Below are 18,020 nucleotides of genomic sequence, written 5' to 3' on the forward strand. Positions count from 1 at the left end.
TTCACATTTTTTTCCTTGGTTGAAAGTGTAGCGTATGCTTGTCATAGAAAGTTAGGCAAGTATGAAATTTGGAAAAGAAGGGCATGCCAGTCTGCTCTTACCAACATCCACTGGAAGCCACTATTGTTAGTTCACAGTTTTCTGTACATACTTTCTTCATCTTTTCTCCTGTGCCTTTTTTTTTTAACATAGTTGTGGCTTTAGTTAGAGCTTACTTTTTTCACTTAACAGTGTCATGAAAGTATTTGCTATTATTATTAAAAACCTTTATGGTATAGCCACTATGGAAAATAGTATGGCATTTCCTCAAAAAATTAAAAATAGCATTACCGTATGACCTAGCAATTCTACTTTTGGGTATAGACCCAAATGAATGGAAAGGGAGTCTTGAAGAGATATCTGTACACCCATGTTCATAGCTGCATTATTCACAGCAGCCAAAAGGTAGAAGTAACCTGTGTCCATTGCTGGATGAGTGGGTCAACAATGTGGTATACATGGACGGCATGTTATTCAGCCTTAAACAGGAAGGAAATCCTGTGCCACAACATGGATGGACCTTGAGGACATCATGCTAAGTGAAATAAGCCAGTCACAAAAAGACAAATAATGTATGATTCCATTTATATGAGGTACCGACAGTGGTCACATTCATGGAGACAGAAAATAGAATGGTGGTTGCCAGGGGCTGGGGGAAAGGGACCAAGGAGATAGTGTTTAGTGGGCATAGAGTTGTACTTCTACGAGATGGAAAGAGTTCTGGAGTTTGTGACTCCGGGTATCGGCATTTATTAAGTGCCCAGATTGGCTGATGGTGAGTTTCTACTCCAGGCAGTAGTTCTTAATGCTGATGGCTGCTTATTAGAATCATCTGGAGAGGTCTTCGGACCTGATGCCAGGTCCCACCTCCAGAATTTCTGATTTTTCTGGTTGAGGCTGTGACCCAAGAACTGGTAGTTTTAAAACTCTCCAGGAGATTCTAAAATGCAGTCGGTTCGAGAACCACTGATGTGTTCTTGTGCATTCTTGTGCCTCCCATCTCCTTGAGAGAGAAGATGAAGGATGAGCGTTGAGTGAAACAGCACTCATGTTAGAGAGCACTCGGAGTTTTCTTCTGAGGCTGCAGACTCATTCAAGAAAGATGGACTGACCATCCCTCCAGCCTGCTACCCCGGAGATACAGTGGTTAACACTTCCGTTCCACAGATGTGCCAGAATGCGGGGCCACGCCACTGTGTAGTTTCATATACGAGTGAATTTCTGAGGTAGATTACTTAAAAGCTGCTTTAGCAAGATATTTTAAGTTATGACACTTGCCCTCAGAAGTGCCAGTTAGACCTGATACTCTGGTGTGGTCTGCTGTCCTGGAAGCTTATGGCTCATTTTTGTTTTTTGAGGGGAGGCTTGAAGAGAATAGACTCATATCTGTATCACTTCATTCAACAAATACTTTTGAGCCCTGCTGTATGCCAAGCTGTGTTAAATACCACAACTGTCTATTAAAACCAAACCTCAGTGTAGAGAGGGTGACAAAACAGAGTCTTGTTGAATTGAATCATAGACCTAGAACTTTAGAACGAGACGGAATCCTAAAGTTTCTTGCAGTCCACTCCCATCCCCATGCTTATGGGAAAGTGCAGCCCAGAGGGGTTGGGGAATTTGTTTTTACACAGCCTACCAGGGCAAGGGTAAGATCCTATCTGATAACAATTAACATTTGTTGAGGACGTAGTTCCCTGCTCCTTGTGGGGCTCTTTCCGCTGGCGCCCCCTTGCCTCCATCTGTCCAGTGTTTTTATATCAAGGCTTTTGAATGTCAAAGCTTAAGCACTGTCGGGAACAGTGCTGCTCAGACCTTAATGTGCACATGAGTCACCTGGGCATCTCCTTAAAATGAAGACTCTCATTCAGTAGGTCTGGGCTGGTGCCTAAGATCCTGCATTTGTGACGAGCTCTCATGCAATCCTGATGCTGCTGGTTCTGGGACATGGTACATATTTTGAGGGCCAGGGGTCACTGTGGTCATCTAGACGGTGCCCCTTTGAAGTCCTCCCACCTTCACGCCCTCATTCTCAAAGGCTGGAGCTTGGGGACACAGGACAAGGCTAAGGCCACTAAAGATGTCAGCTCAGAATTCTTTCCCCATCCACCTGGGATGCCCTGCACGGAGGGGCTGCATGGCCCCAGCACTTTTATGGGGAGCCCACACTCCCTTGTCCGGGCAGCCATCCCAGTAGCCTCAGTGCTAGGGTAGGACCGATGCTTGTTGGTGTGCAGAGAGTATTATCATTTTGAAAATAACAGTCTGATATTCTGGTGAGAAAAACAGGCTCTCAGAAATACAAGAACACGTCCCAAGGTTACAAGGAAAGCAATCTTGGGGAATAAATTTTTGAGTGAAACAGTCCTGATGGAGAGAAGAAATGGTGGAGGGCGCTAGTTTTTTGGGCACTCTTTGTACTAGACCTAATGATTTGTTACCTCAAGTTCTTTCTCATCTGTGAAAAGTATTAGCTGTATCATCCTCCCAATACAGCTTCCCCATCGGGGCTCCTGACACCCCCTGCTCCATCCTCCATGGACTCCTTGTCCATGTCTCTGTCTCTCCAGTATATACCTCCAGCCACTTGTGCCTCTCCTTCCCCGTCCACCCCCTTGTCCATACTCTCACCGTTCTCCCCCATTTTCTCTCTTAGTTGTTGGGCCCAACGAAGTGGAGTGGTAAGCTCCTTGAAGGCCTTGCACTTAAATGTGTGAAGAAAATATGCTAATAGAGACAGAGCTGGGACTGGCTTTTGTGCAGCAATCCCAGTCCTGCCCCAGGGGGGTCTGTGGCCAGCTGCAGAAGCTCTGGTTTGGGATTCTGTTTTGCTTCACAGCTGAAGACAGCATCTATGTTCTAACCGCCAGAGTGATTCCCACAAGAGACTGCACCTCCCAGGGAGAAATACTGGGGGTTAGGTCTCATTTAATTTTCCCACTGTTCCTGCGCCCTTCCCAAACCCCTCGCGCCTTCTGGGCTGCTCCCCTCGCAAAGGAAGAGGTCCTCCTTTCGCAACTGCTCAAAATAAGAGAGGCCTCAGCCCTTTGCCGCAGCTGCAGGTTGCTGTTTCACCCCTGTGCCGTTGAAATGAGTCCAGTCAAGAAGGATTGTTAAAATATTCTGATGCTCATGTGGCATTTTAAGGCTATCATTTGTGGTCCCCACCAAAACTGTAAGGGAAGCAAGTCTGAACAGGGACGGTTAGTTACATAGCAGGTTTCCAGGCATTGCTGGGGGTTGGGTTTTTGCTTTTTTGGTTTGTTTCTTCTTCGCTTTCTCTTTCTTTCTTTCCTTCCTTCCTTCCTTCCTTCCTTCCTTCCTTCCTTCCTTCCTTCCTTCCTAAATAAAAGTTTTCCCAGTACTCCCCTCCCACCGCGTCTTTTTTAAAATTGCTTTTCTTTCAACCTCCAGATTTTATGGGAAGGGAGATTCCCGTTAGGACCACTCTGAGTCCTTCAGCTCGGCCTACTTCAAGTCTCCTTGCACCTCCTGCATATTTGAAAGATGAGAGAAATGAAGTTGGTGTATTTCAGCCCCAAGCTTGTTGACATTTGTTCGCTTCTCTTTCAGACTTCTCAGAAATATTTAAGGTCAAGCTATCTCGGGATGAGATCCTGTTTGTATTTTTTAAAAACAGAAAGAAGCATTAAGTTAGCACATTTCGACCCAAACCAATGGACAGGGTGCAAAACATTTTTTTTTATTAGATATTCCTTTTTTTAAAAAATATGTCAAGACTTGAAGGAAAAAGGTGTCTGAGAAGAAGTGAAGCTTTAGAATATCTGAGGTATTTCTTGTTGACAGGCTGAGCTTATGGAAACTAGTCAGGTAAAAGTAGTCACAAGAGATCAATATATTAAACTGAGCCTTCGAGCAAGTTGCCCAAGATCAAATCTTCTTCATATAAATAAAAATAGTCCTTTCACGCAACTACACATCAAGAATTCCACTGCCAACTGCTGATGCTTTCTACTTTTTAAATATAGAAATCTGCACACCTAACCTGGAAATGGCAATTAATTTGATAAAGGACTCCGTAATATCTGTTTTGCTCCCCTTGTAGCTTTTGGCTTATGGAGGTATTGCTGTTGGAAGATTTGGGCGATGTTGTCATTGCCCGGCTTGCAAAGGAGCGCAGGCTTTAAGTGTCCTCAACACATTTTCATAATATTGTGTAAAACACTAACATGGTGGCTTATTTTTTTTCCTTTAGCATGTAACATGTTCCATCTTTTGGATAAATCAACACATGGAACCATTCCCGATGAATTGGAGCCAGTTCAGATTCACAAATAGCACAAGGCAGTGTAGCAGACACAGTGGGGAACATAGAGATGAATGATACGGTCCCTGTTTCAAAAACCACATAAATAAGACAGGTATGGATTTAATTAACTATAAACAAGTAAGAATCTGGTAAATTCTGAAGCGAGGTCAGAGTGTGTTACAGGAGCTGGCTTGTGGGATCAGGGTGCCAAGGACATCTTCTAGGAGGAGGGAAACGTCTTTAAAGGCTGGGTGAGATGTAATTATTAGATAAGGTTAATTTTCTTAGATTGGAGAATGAGTGAGTTTAGACTGATAGAGAGCCTGTGTTGCTAAATAAATTGTGAAGGTCTCATTGCCCAAGCACAAAGGAAGGAATCTTAGCACGGTGCTCAGCATTGTGGGAACCACTTTAGGCATTTACAATGGCGTCTCTATTGTCAGAGTTTAGTGATGGTTCAGTCTAGTTGAAAAGAGAGCTTATCCATGTGAAACAACCAACGGTGACGTGCATAAAGAAGTTTGAATGCTGTGGTACATAGAATAAGTACAAGAATTCAGAGAAGAATGTGGCCTGGAATAGTCAGGGAAGGCTTTGCTTTCTCAGGGAGCTAGGTATTTGAGATGGGTCCTGGAGCATTGGTGTGATTCGGAAACATCAAACGTGGTGGGAAAAGAGCGTGTCAGGAGTGTGGACAGCATGTGCAAGGACACACCGAGGGGAATGCATGGGCTATATTGTGTGCCAGCGAGGGCAGAGGGCTGCAGGAGACAGCGCTGTGTTTCAGAGAGCCCTACAAGATTTGATAAGAGACCAGTTGTGGCAGGCCTTAAATGTCAGCCAGAGGAATTTGGGTTTGATCCAAGAGTTAAAAGGAAGTCAGTAAGCTCAGGCTTATACTGGTAAGTACGCTGCTGTCTCCGCGCACATGAGCTACGCTGAGGAGTGTATTAAACCTTTGCAGCCCCTCCCAGTGATCAGCACAAGTTCCAGCCCCTCCTGGTGGTGAGCAAGAGCTCCCCGGGAACCATCTGCCAGCATTCTGTCTGTCCCTTGGAAGCCCCTGTTGCCTGCCTGGGCAGCTGGTGAGGGGAGTAGAGATGCCGCTTGAGTGCATTTTTAGACTGCCTGCCTGTTGTCTTCCCAACAGTGCCCAAGAGGACCATTGAGCCACAGAACTTACGGCAGGAAGGGAACTTAGAGATCATCTGGTCTGGTGGAATCCTTTCTTCAAATAGAAGCTTAAGAGGAAGTTCAAGATGTGGAAGATAGTAGGGCTAACACTTGAGGTGCAAGCTGGGATGGGGGCCGGGAGACCCACCCGCACGGCCCCTCACCGGTTGGGGACCCTGAAAGGGACTAAGAGGAGCATCCTGACTTCCTATTTCAAAATAGGAATCTAATCCAAACCAGTATTTGTAGATGAGGAATTAGGCACTTCTTCCTACTTGACAGATGTGGCCGACTCTGGAGGTGGCCCAAGTTGGGCATAAATAGCAAATTTGCTTTTTGCCCCTTGATCCACTTCCTTCTTCTAATGTGGCCTGATCACCCTTGTAGCAAATCCTGCAACCCCGTGCCCTTGGGCTGTCCCAGCACCCTCTCTCAGGAACTGCCCTCCTCGGACAGGGACCCATGCTCTAGACCTTCCTGCCATCAAACGTTTAGCTATTCAAGGTCCTCTTCCCTTAGAAATCTCTTCTCAGCTGGCTGACTGCCGCTGCCACTTGATCTGACCAACGAATCATGCTAACGTGGTACTAAGTTCCAACATGTAAACAAGTTATTCTCCTGGATCATACAGCTGTTTTTCGGTAGTGATCTTTGGAGACAGTATCCTTCACTGAAGTCAGCAACTCTGGAGGCAGGCTCCCGGGCAACACACAGACCTGGCCGGAGTGCTTCTTTACGCCTCGCTTGGCCTCCTGCTTCTCTGCCCTCGTACTGAGCTGACTCAGCCATGGTACGTTTATCCCGTGTGGCCAGACTTCAGGCCGCCTCCAGGAGGGTTTTTGGGGCCCATGGACTCATCTTACATGAATAGACTGAAGGAGCGGCTTTAAGAGAAACCCTCCAGAGCCTCGCTCTCCTTCCTTCCTCCCTCTCAGCTGCCGGTGGTACCCAGGCTTCCTTGGTGATAGGATTGGCCTGCACACCTCTGGAAATAACACTTCCCCATGCGCTCTTGGGAGCTTACTCCAGGGCTCCCCGCCTGAGCCCAAAGGCCCTGTGTTTCTGGGTAACCAGAGGAGGGGGCACTTGGAGAGGGACTTGGCAGATGGAAAAGCCTCTGACCTGTGCATGCGTCCTGCTGGAGTTGAGGAGAGACAGGGTCCCCTCGAGGTTAGCAGGTCTGGGTTCTGGTCCCTGTGCAGCTCTAGCCAAACCCTGTGGAGCCAGCCATTTCTTTGGGACTCTGTTTTTATCTGTAAAGTGGAAACCTGTAAAATGACGGTGGGAAACCGATGTGGGCAAGGAGGGACGTGGTGCGTAATCAGTGTGAAAGTATAGAAGAGCTAAGCAAATAGAGGAAATATCTCTGGTCAGATGATTAAGTCTTCATCAACATCATCAGCCATGTTGAAAACAGGCCTTTAAGTGGGCCCTCGCAGGAGCAGCTGCGCTCGGAGCCTTGCTTTCCACCAGACCGGCCGCGGGACACAACACCGCAGCGCGGGGCTGCAAACCAGCGTCCTCATTGTCTGGCACGGCGTGTTTGGGACACATAGACACGATTTGTCAAGGAAACCTTGATTCTGTTCTTTGTTTTTGCCCTCATCTCGGGTAGGTCACTTGAGCTACATGGGCTCCTTTGTTGATTTGTAAAAAAAAATGGGAATAATAATGCCTGTTTTTCTTCCCTCTGAAGAATTTTATAAAGATAAGGTAGGAATATTTTTTGAAGACAAAACTTTTAATAGAAGGCAGTTGATATTGTTATTATCAATATTACTATCACTGCCAGGGCTAATTTCCAAGTGTGCGCTTTGCCAAGTTCACATTAACACGGTTCTGTTGACTGTGCTGTTGGAAATTCTCACCTTGTGATCTACATACAGACTTCTTAGGCAGCTTCCAGAAGTTTTCATTCGCCTCACTTATTTATCCTTTTTTATAATCCTGGGGAGAAAGTAGGGTTTGAAAAGAAAGGGGACTTCTGTTAGCATTTTATATAATAACTGAAGCTATATATCCTCCAAGCCCCAAACTGTACAATAAAAGTTTTCTTGGATACTACTTTTCTCCCATAATTCCTAGCACATAGCTTATTAAGTTATTAACCAGCAATTTCTCTGGCAGCATATTAAACTTTACTTTTAAACAAGTCACAGAGGGGGGGAAACATGCATCTCTCATAAAAGGAATAAAAAACATACACCCTCTAAAACGATTTCCCCAGGCTTTGAACAAATCCCAAGCCCCACACAAGGTCTCTTTTTCCTCATTCTCTGCACATAACTTGAGTGTTAGTACATTAATGAGAAAAAGATGCCTAATAGAAAGATGGAAAAATATGAGGGCCTCTGGGGGGTGTGGGAGGCTCCCTGGGGGTCCTCTGAAAAGGCAGGTGAGCCTTAATAGAGGGAAAAGGCTAAGCCTTGGCCTCGAGGTTGTGGGTTTCCTCTTGAGCTGTGGTTTTGCCGGGGAAGCCGAAGAGGCCGTGGCCTGGGCCCTGACCTGCAAAGTGCCCTGGTGCCTTCTACAGACTGCCTGGGCCTTGCCGAGTGCCTACCCAGAACCCTGGTAAGGCGGTTGGGGCCTGGTTCACAGATTCCATGCCCCAGAACAAAAGCTGCTTTTCCAGGGGAAGCCCCATGTGCTCTGTAGCCATGGCTGGGACGTTTGGCCCCTTTCTGGACAGACTCAGAGCTCCTGGTCTCTTGCTTTGGGCACAGGCAACTCAGTTCCCTATAAATTGGTCAGCCGCCAGAGCAGGGCATGAAGATGGCTTCACTTTAAAAGGAAAATTCAAGTAGGAGAGCTACAGGGCAGCTTCTGCGTGTGGGTGTGAGTATAAACACTTGCAAAGCTCCAGACCAAGGAAGGCTGGATGGAAGTTGGAGCGTACCATAAAAATGCAGCTCTGCCGTCACGCCCCTCAGGGGAGAGCAAGGTAAACGAGCAGTCCTGGGTAGCCAGCCAGACCCCGCACACCTCTGCCAGCTGGCTCCAAGTGCAGAGCTAAATTCTGGATGTTACAGTGGGGGGAAAATCACTTGTTTAAAAATATATATTCTGCAATTCATGACCATTTGGCATCTTGGTTTAAACAAATCCCCTATTGTTGCTCCAAGAATGCCATGTGATGGTTGCTTGGCTGGGGGCTGTGGTAAAAATGGAAATCAGAAGGGAGAGAGGGGTTCTTTTTTATTTAATTTACACTTCCACATTTACATAACTTAATGTGGCCTGCATCAAAGAAGTACCTCCTGGCTCCTAACCCACAACAGCTCTTCCTTTTATATCCAAACGTAAAGAGAGGCAACTCTGGTTCTGTGGGCAGCTCCTATTGCAGAGACGTGAACTGCCGAGGATTGCAAAGATGGCCGCCGGGATCTCTGGGAGACCAAAGGAAGGTCAACAAAATGCCCTGTGTCGAGTCAGCGATTCAGATCTTCGGAAGCTATTTTCTGATGGTTAGTCAGGGAAGGTTTTCCTAGAGGACAGGCTTTGAAGTGAACTTTCAATAAAGGGCATGGTGTGGCTGGACATGTGTCAAGTTTGGGGTTCTTGGTAGGATATGCAAGCATATACACCCTCCAATACACACACCCTCACACATACACACACAAAACAAGGCCATAGGCTCTGCAAGGCCAGAACTTTCTCCTCTCCCTCCCTTTCTGTCCCAAGTAGGCTCAGTAAATGTTTCTAGATTAAGTAAATTAAGCCATGAGTCTAATTAGGCTTCTAGAGGAGTGGTTCCCTGGGGATAAGAGTGACCTCAGACCCTGACTCTGTTGAAGTCCAGATACATTCTGTTGACTTAGAGATCTTAGCAGCCTAAAGCTACAACAGCTGTTTCTAGCCCTCTGAAGATGGCAGTGAATGCTTCTGGAAGAATATAGTGTGTCCACAGTGAACTGTCTGTCCCTTCTAGGGAGCCCACCAAAGCTTCACACTAGCGAGTGGGGATCCTAGCTTTTCTGTGTGGATTGGATTGGTGGACTCCCACTGGTGGCTTCAATCCTTTGGAGCTTCTGAGCTCTTAAAGATCACTCCGAAGCTCTCCCTTTGGGTGTTTCACTCATCCTCTGTCATTTCCTGTTGTCCTTCCCCTCCCATGTCACCTTTGCACTTCTCATTATTTTCTAAATGTGTCGTGTGCCCTGCCTGGTCTTTGGACATGCTGCTTCTGCTGGGGTCACTCTGCCCATGTTCTGTATCCCAGACTCCTCATTCTCCAGCTCTTTGCCAAGTCACTTCGTAACTCACCCAGGAGGACTGGGCAGGTCACTCTTCAACCATCCTTAATTTTTACTCTGTCAGACCCCTCCTTTGGGCCATTCCTCATACTCTAGTGTGGTTGGTTGCATGTTTCTCCTGCTAAACTGGTGGCTTTCAAGATTTTTTTACAGCCGCTCGAAACAAATACTTTACATATGACCTAATGTTTATGTGTGCCATATGTGTCTGTGTGTATATATGTACACACTTGTGAAATCTTGCACAGTTTGGAATTGTGATAATATCTATATAAGATATGAACAGTCTATAAGAAAAAATGCAACAGGGGAATTCACTCAAGTTGTAGCATAATTTACTTTCAGGAATGTTTGCTTTCAACATACCCACCATCACTTTGGATACCCAGCATAACCCTGTTGATACCATTCAGTATAATGCAGGGTGGTTTATTACCTGGAAAAGAAAAAGAAAGGAGTTGGAACAAATCAACCAATTTTTTACTTAAAATTATTGCATTTCATAAATTATTTGCCTCTAACACCAAAGATAATTTATTAAAAATTGATCCTGGGCAAGGCCTTTATAGCAACAAGTGCAGGGAACAGTGCTCTCCTTCACTGCTTTGAGGCGCTCTCATTATATTTCCCTCTTCCCTCCCTCCTTCCCTTGCTCTCTTCTTCCCTCTCTCTGGCTCTCTTTTCCTCCTCTGCTCCCTCCCTCCTCTGCGGCCCCAGATCCTCTGTGTCCCCCCACCTCCCTTTTCCCCTCCTTCCCCTCCATTCCTTTCTTTCTGGTATGCTGGTCACCACTTACTAGTTGATTTCATAGTCAACAAAATGGGTCACAACCTACAGTTTGAAAAACACTATTCAGGACTCTAAGTTCCTTGAGGGCAGTGACTATGTCACCGAATCATTTTATCTTCATATTTCCAAACCCTGGCACTATTCCTAGCTCTCAGTAGCCTCTCAGTAAATGTTTTCCAAATGAATGGGCCTCAGTTAAGATGCTCTACAGCCACTGGGATTCCGGAAGGGACAGGAGAAGTGAATAATTTATCACAGACTTCCCAGGAGCTCCTGCTGTCCGCTAGACACTAGGGCCATTGTGGATGTGTCTGGGAAGCCCTACTCGCTCTGCCCGGCCTTCTCCCTCCCCCCAATTTCCAGGAGAAAGGGCAGGAGGTTTAATGAAGTTCAGAGATTTCCCAAGGCAGAAGTGGATTAATCAGGTTCTCAGGTGGGTATGTGTCAAGGGACAAATGTTTAAAAAAATGGAGGAAAGCAAGATTCTTAACCAGTCCTTTGTTTGATTTTATATATGTAAACGTCATCCTCCTAGTACCTGGATCCTTGCTGCTCCTTCTGCAGCCACAGCTCTGCCGTTTTTCAGCCCATCTGTTTAGACCCTGACCACTTCTGATTTTTTTTTTTTTTGAACACTCTAAATCTCTATTATACTGTGCCCCATGCCAGGATTTTTCCATTTGGGGGTAGAAAAAAAAAATCCCTAAGCCCACCAAAACCCTGTGGGTTGGTTTCCTGTCCAGCTGGCTTGCTGTCCCCCAAGATTTTATTCCCATCATCAAAGTGGCTTGACAGACCAAGAACAAACCTCTGGCTCACCCTGAACTCACAGTGTACCATTTCCAAGTCAGAACAAACATCAAGTAACAGTGAGAAAGAAAGAGAACAAAATTATTTTCCTGACCTAGAAGCCAGTTCAGAGTGAGGCCCAACTCAGTCCAGACAGGGATGTTATGTGGCTGTAGCCCTTCTTGAAGGTGGAGCCATGACCAGTGGACTCCAAGCCAGAATTTCTGTCTGAGTTGGTCTCAGAGGAGAAGCCATGGATGGACTCCTTCATGGCCCCAGATCTTCTGTTCCCGGGAATCGAAAGCAGCAGCATTCAAGGGAGCACCCCACAATCTCGTTGAGTGCATCAGACTTGGCCCAGCACCTCTCTGTTACGGGGGCTGTGAGAGGGGGCCCCGAAGTGTCCCAGGAGGCCAGCAAGGTCACCAGCCTGTGCCAGGTCCAAAAAAAGATGCAGAACACTTCAGCCAGGCAGGGGGCTTTAAAGATTGCCAACCTTTTTCCTCTATTCATTTAGAAATCCTAAAAATATATTAACTTAGCTAAAAATCTCATGGAAACTAGGCTCCTCATCAGAGTTGAAAGTCAAACCAGCTTCCTCCAAATTTCCCTTTATGGTTCTGTATCGCTCTACCAGCACAAAAACATCCAGGGTGAGAGGCTGTGACTCTGAGGCCGCATGGGAGCAGGCAGTGCATGTTTATACCAAGAAGGCACCCCACCTCCTGAAGGCCTGGCCTGCCTTATTCTTGTTCCTGCTTTTCAACACCTTCTCTCATCTTCCCCTCCGGATCTCCCCAGGTCCATAGACAGGCCAGACTAATTCCTTCTCATATTTATTGCCCCCTCTCAAAATGCCCTTCCCCATCAACTTTGTCTAGCTAAAATCTTCCCGTCATTCACAGCCGGGTTGGAATTACATCTTCATAAACCTTTCCCATTGCTCCAGTCCACCCTGATGTTCTCTCTCTTCACTCCTTACATCCTGTCCCAAAGTTCGTCCTTATTTTCATCTCCATAACTGGACAGAATTCCCTGAGGTCAGAAATCCTCTCATGTCCCTCACTTCCCAGCACTTAGCTCAAAGCTGGGTGCTCAGGGAATTCCGTCTGCTCTCCGCAGGCTGCTTACTCAGCCCTGCGCTGGATATCTGATGACTCATTAACCCCCAGCGTTGGCTTTTCTCGCTTTCTTTCTTGAGTGGCCCTTTCTTTGGCAGAGGGAAGTTCTACCTGTTAAACAGTGGAAATGCCAGAATTGCAAATTATATCATTAAAGAAGTTTTCGTAAACTGTGGCCCTTTCATAGGGAATAGAAGAATAAGGACAGGAGTTAGGATTGAGAGACCTGGGAAAAACGAGATAGAAACAAAAGACAGGGGCAGGATTGGGAAGAAAAATTCCAAGTAGGTAAAAGTTTTAAGCAACAACAACAAAAAAAACGGAACTGTAAAGTACTACAAGAAAATATGGGAAAATTCTAGATTTTATATATATAAAAACTTGAAGAAGGTTGACTTTGTAAGCATGATATGAAACCCAGGAGACACAAATAAAAATATCAGTATATCTGACTGCATAGAACTAAACATTTTTGACTTGTAAAAAATTTATAAAGTTGAAAGACAAATGAAAAACTGCAAAAATATTTGTAGCACATGTGACAAAGAGTAGATTTCCTTAATGTACAGAGAGCTCCCACAAATCAACAAGAAAAAGACCAACAATGTAATGGACAGGGGAATTGAATACATTTCACAGAAAAGGAAATTCAAGTGTCTTTTTTTTTTTTTTAAAGATTTTATTTGTTTGACAGAGAGAGAAACAGCCAGCGAGAGAGGGAACACAGGCAGGGGGAGTGGGAGAGGAAGAAGCAGGCTCCCAGCGGAGGAGCCTGATGTGGGACTCGATCCCAGAACGCCGGGATCACGCCCTGAGCCGAAGGCAGACGCTTAACGACTAGCCACCCAGGCGCCCCTCAAGTGTCTTTTTTGAAAAGCGTATGAAGTGATGATCAATGTCACTTATAACAAAGTAACTGCAACTTAAAAATGATAAGATACTGTTTTTCACTTATCATCTTGGTCAAAGTCAAAAAGTTTAATAGTGCACTGTGTTGGTCAGGTTGTGGGAGACTAGAATTCTGACATGCTCTTGGTGAAAGTGTAAATTGGTACAGTCTCTTTGGAGAGCATCTTGTTAAAATCAGTCATAATTTTAAATGTGCAAATATCTTGATCCATCCATTCAGCTTCTAGGAATTTCTCCCCTGAGTACACATTTATATGCACAAAACTGAGGTATATATACATTCTTTGTTGTTTTTAGCAAAGTATTTAATCTGAAGAATTTCAAAAGGGGATTAGTACCTCCATGGCATAGAGCAGTCTACAACCATTGAAAAATGAGGCAGATCTCTGTTTTTAATGGCATGATGTCGAAAATATGTAAGTGAGAAAAAGTAATGCCTAGAACTCAGTATATAGGAAACTACTATTTGTGTAAAAATAAATAAGTGGGTAACTATAGATAGATGCTTGTAAATGAACAGAATAAGCCTGGAAGGACATACTGAGAAGTAGTAATAGTGGCTGCCTCGGGGGAACAGAGGTGAGTAGAGGGCAGTGGATGGAAGAGAGCTTCATTTTCACCGCATGCCCTTTTGTACTGACGTGCACATGTTACCTATTTTTTAAAGCTGGTTTTTAAAAACATAGCTGCGCGCAGGTATGAAATTAGGCCAAACGTGAGATATGGGTATAAACTAGGAGTTACGGGAGGGTAGGAGTCGAAGCAAGCAGATAACTATAGAGGAAGCAAGTCAGTAGGACAGAAATGAGATGGGTCCGCAACAGAGACACCTGGAGACAAGACAGTTTTAAGTCAAAAGTATCTGATTTGCTTTTCATGCGAGAGCATATGCCAGCCCGGGAATGTGAGCAGTTCAGGATAGAGTAGGAATAAACTTTAGGGAAATGATAAAACTGATTAAAATGCAGGGAATGAGGAGGATGGGTTTAGGGGTCAAGTGAACGGAATTTTCACGAGCCAGAACACTTGTGCCATTCCCTAATCTTAGGCTGGAAGCAGAGAAGGCAGGGAGCGAACACTGACGGGGCGCCTGCCGTGGCCCAGCTGCGAGGCGGGCACTCAGGTTGCTGGGCCACGTCGGAAGTCACGGTGACTCACCATGCAGTGATTAGGGTTCCCATTGTACAGGTCAGGAATATGACTCAGGTCACAGAAATAAGCAGCAAAGCCAAGATTCAAACCCAGATCTGTCCCTTCCCTTTTTACTACTTGTACTGAATTATTAGTACACCAGGGAGGGTGGGGCCCTTTTCATGGTCAGTCTGAACCGAGGCTCAGAGCCAGGGGACCTTCAGCACTGTTCTCAAAAGAAAGTCTTCATTCTTCCTTTTTTATCCAGACCCCTCAGTCTAAGCCCACTTACTTTTTCCAGCATGTGGTTCAAAGAGTAAAGTGAACTGCGTTTACTGAAAGAAGAAAAACTTCCATTTATTGGGAAAGGAATGTCTGTCGCCGTGTTTGTGAGTGCTTCCGTGTGTTTGGTTTTCAGCGGGTTATTTTAAGTCCGGAGGTATGGTTTGTCCTATGGCAGTGCAGTTCTCCTTCTCCAAAATGCTCAGTCAGTGACACTCGTACAAAGATCTCCCCCCCCCAGATCTGTCCACTAAAGAGGAAAAATAATAGAATATAACTCCCCCTGCCAATCCCCTTGTTTTCAAATAACTGGATGGGATACCGGGTTTTGTTTGTTTTCAGTTTGTTTTATTTGGAAGCAGAGCATAGAGTTTTATCTGTTTTGTGCATGCGTCTCCCCAGCCTCCACCATATGCCCTAGGATTTCATTTCCTCATTTGACTTACTGATGTGTTTCTACTATTGGCGATTATCTGTCTTTTTTAGCATTTGCCGTAACCCCCTAAGGCTCATGATATGCCTGTCAGAAAATACCTTTTTCTCTTCTGTGACCCAGACGTCAGAGAAGAAAATATCAGTTTATCTCCTGTTCTTTACCTTTCTAGGCAAAATCCATGTTTGGTGACCAGAGCTGTATATGTTGACATTCTCTTCCTGTTGACTCGCTGCCTCGACAAGCCCACGAAAGGCACCCAGCCAGGTATGATTCATAGTTCTATCATATTTTGGAATGATTGTGGATCTTTGAAATACAGGTGGGGCTTTGAGTGGTTCTACCACACACTCCCCCCAGCTTCTACTTTTGTAAACCTAACCACACATCAAAATTAAGCATGGTGTCATACGGTTCCCTTGTAAAGCTTCTCAAGGAAACTTGTCCTCGTTTAGTTGGAAGTTTGCCATTTATTTTCTATTCGGTCATTCAGGAGGGAGTTTGGACTCTACTCAGATACTCTCTGTGTTTCAGAGATCTTGGCTTTTTCCTCTTCCATGCATTGTCTTTGAAATTCATCATTTTCAACAACGGCGAGTCCATTTTGGTCCATTCTGCGGAGCTAACTGAGCTGGGCTGTTTGATGCTGGAGTCTGGATACCTGCGACTCAGTCCCAAATCCACCCTTCACTGCCTTAAGCTCTGACTTGAGATGTGTTCCTTGGTCATATATGTTTCCTGGTATGGGGCACCAGATCCATATACAATTGTTCTATTTTAATCATGATTCACAGAGTGCTTTTCTTAAAATGGAGAAGGGCAACTCCAAATTTAAAAAAAAAAATTTTTTTGATGTGTTTATATAAGAGGCTGCAGGAAGTGCTGTACATGAGTTCCAGGCCACAGACTGAAACTGATTTTCATCAACACAAACTGGAATGCAGGGTAATGAGCCTGCAACTGGTTAAAATCAGCCTCTTCTAATTGATTAGGCCTGTCTAAAGGAGGCTACAATTACAAAGTCACATTCTGAGTACAAGCAGGCCAGGCCTTTCCTCTGTTACATTTAGTCTGTCAATGATTTGTTGTCTTCAGTAAATATATTCAGGCTGTCAGAGTCCAGCTCTGTCCATATGAAACCCTGTTCCCAAATTCAAACCAATTTTAAGTGCTTTGAGGGGGAGGTGCGAAACCACCTCACCCGGATCAATGTATATTAGCCCACAAAGCCCCTGTGGCCATGCAGAGGTAAGAAGAACACGCCTGGACTTTCATCAGCTCCATAGCCCTGCAGAGGGGCTGCTCTCATATCCATTTGGTAGAATAGGATCATATAGTTTTATGGCTGTAAAACAGTCCTATTTATGCCTCTTGTCCCAGCCTAATTATTAATGGTGCCCCCTTTTACCTTTGAAAGTGTCCAGTTTGCACCATAAATTATAGATCAGCCCCACTGTAAGGGACCTCAGGGTTGCGCCACCTTATTTTACACTTGAACTAACTGGGGTGCAGAGATTATAAATCAGGTGTTACCAAGTAAGTTGGTTCAGGTTTCCTCTGTTTTTGTATTTCAGTTCCAAATTCCATACAGCTTTATAGTACTTCTCTGCTTAGTAGCTAAAGAACTTTGGCCTTGAAAGAGTCACTCACGACTCACGAGTCCAGACTTTGGGATCCTCTTGGAAAGTTGTGTGTGGCTGACCGTATTCAGCAGTTTATTTGAACCAACTTTCTCATAACATTAAGTAGCTTTATTCCTTGTCCGGAGGGGTTAACCCTTGAATGTTGTGGGCAAAATCCATGGGTGGTGGATTCTCTGTTCTCCAGCCACCCGCCTTTTATTGATGCTTGGGCTCCTCCCTGGAGATGTTGGCCTTTTTGAACCATCCTTTCCTCCAAAGTCTTACGTTATAGAAGAGTCTGTACCCCAGTTAAATGTCACAGCTGTCGTTTATTTTACTCAGCAGTATTGTACCTGCATCGAGCATCATTCCTCTTACAGAGGCGTTACTCTGCGGGGGAGGGTGTGACGGGGTGGGTGCTCTTGCCTTTATTCTAGTTGGACAGCCATTGCTTGAAATATTTTATCCCGCACTGCCCAGTGTGGCAGTCACTAGCCACATGTGGCTCCTAAGCACTCGGGATGTGGCCGATCCAAATGGGAATGTTTTAGAAGAATAAAATACACACCCAATTTCAAAGAGTTAGTATGAAAAAAAGAATGTAAAATTTCTCATTCACTTTTTATATTGATTACATGTTGGAATGATACGATTTTTGAGATAGTGGATTAAATAAAATATATTATTAAAATGAATTTCACCTATTTCTTTTTACTTTAAAAAATGTGGCCCATATTATATTCCTATCAGACAAGTAAGGATTTTATCCGGTCCTTTGGGGTTTGCCCACATAAGCCACAGATGTGTGTATGTGTGTGTCTATCTGTATGAGTGTTATATAATCATAGAATACGTCCACGCAAACAAATTCTCTTCCTTTGAGGATGGAACTAGATTTTTAGAACTAACCAAATGTCAAATACGATGGCGATTAAGATGGATGGTACTGTTTAGGAAAAAAATAAACATGAACTTAAAAGTAATGAAATCTATTCTTTTGTGTTTCATAAATTGTTTCCAAAGGCAGTTTGAGCAATAACTAAATATGTTACCAAATAAGGCGATCACTTACTTAGATGTGTAGACTTCAATATGATTTTGAAATAACGTCATGACATTCTAGTGTTACTTGCAAGTACCTTGAAAGAATGGATCATGTCTTAGATTCTTTGTCCCTCAGCTAGCACATAGCAGGCCCTCGTTAAATGG

General features: G+C 44.7%; 1 protein-coding gene across 2 annotated transcripts in view; it reads left to right on the forward strand.

The window, feature by feature from the left end:
* THADA (THADA armadillo repeat containing) overlaps nucleotides 1-18,020 on the forward strand; it is a 316,084-nt gene that overhangs the window by 222,077 nt on the left and 75,987 nt on the right. For both annotated transcript variants that reach the window (XM_040623526.1, XM_008699809.2), the window contains one exon: nucleotides 15,362-15,456. In XM_040623526.1, coding sequence (XP_040479460.1) covers nucleotides 15,362-15,456 — 95 coding nt within the window. The remainder of the gene's footprint in view (nucleotides 1-15,361; nucleotides 15,457-18,020) is intronic.

This window comes from Ursus maritimus, unplaced genomic scaffold (genome assembly GCF_017311325.1).
Source record: "Ursus maritimus isolate PB19 unplaced genomic scaffold, ASM1731132v1 scaffold_6, whole genome shotgun sequence".
Classification (NCBI taxonomy): Eukaryota; Metazoa; Chordata; class Mammalia; order Carnivora; family Ursidae; genus Ursus; species Ursus maritimus.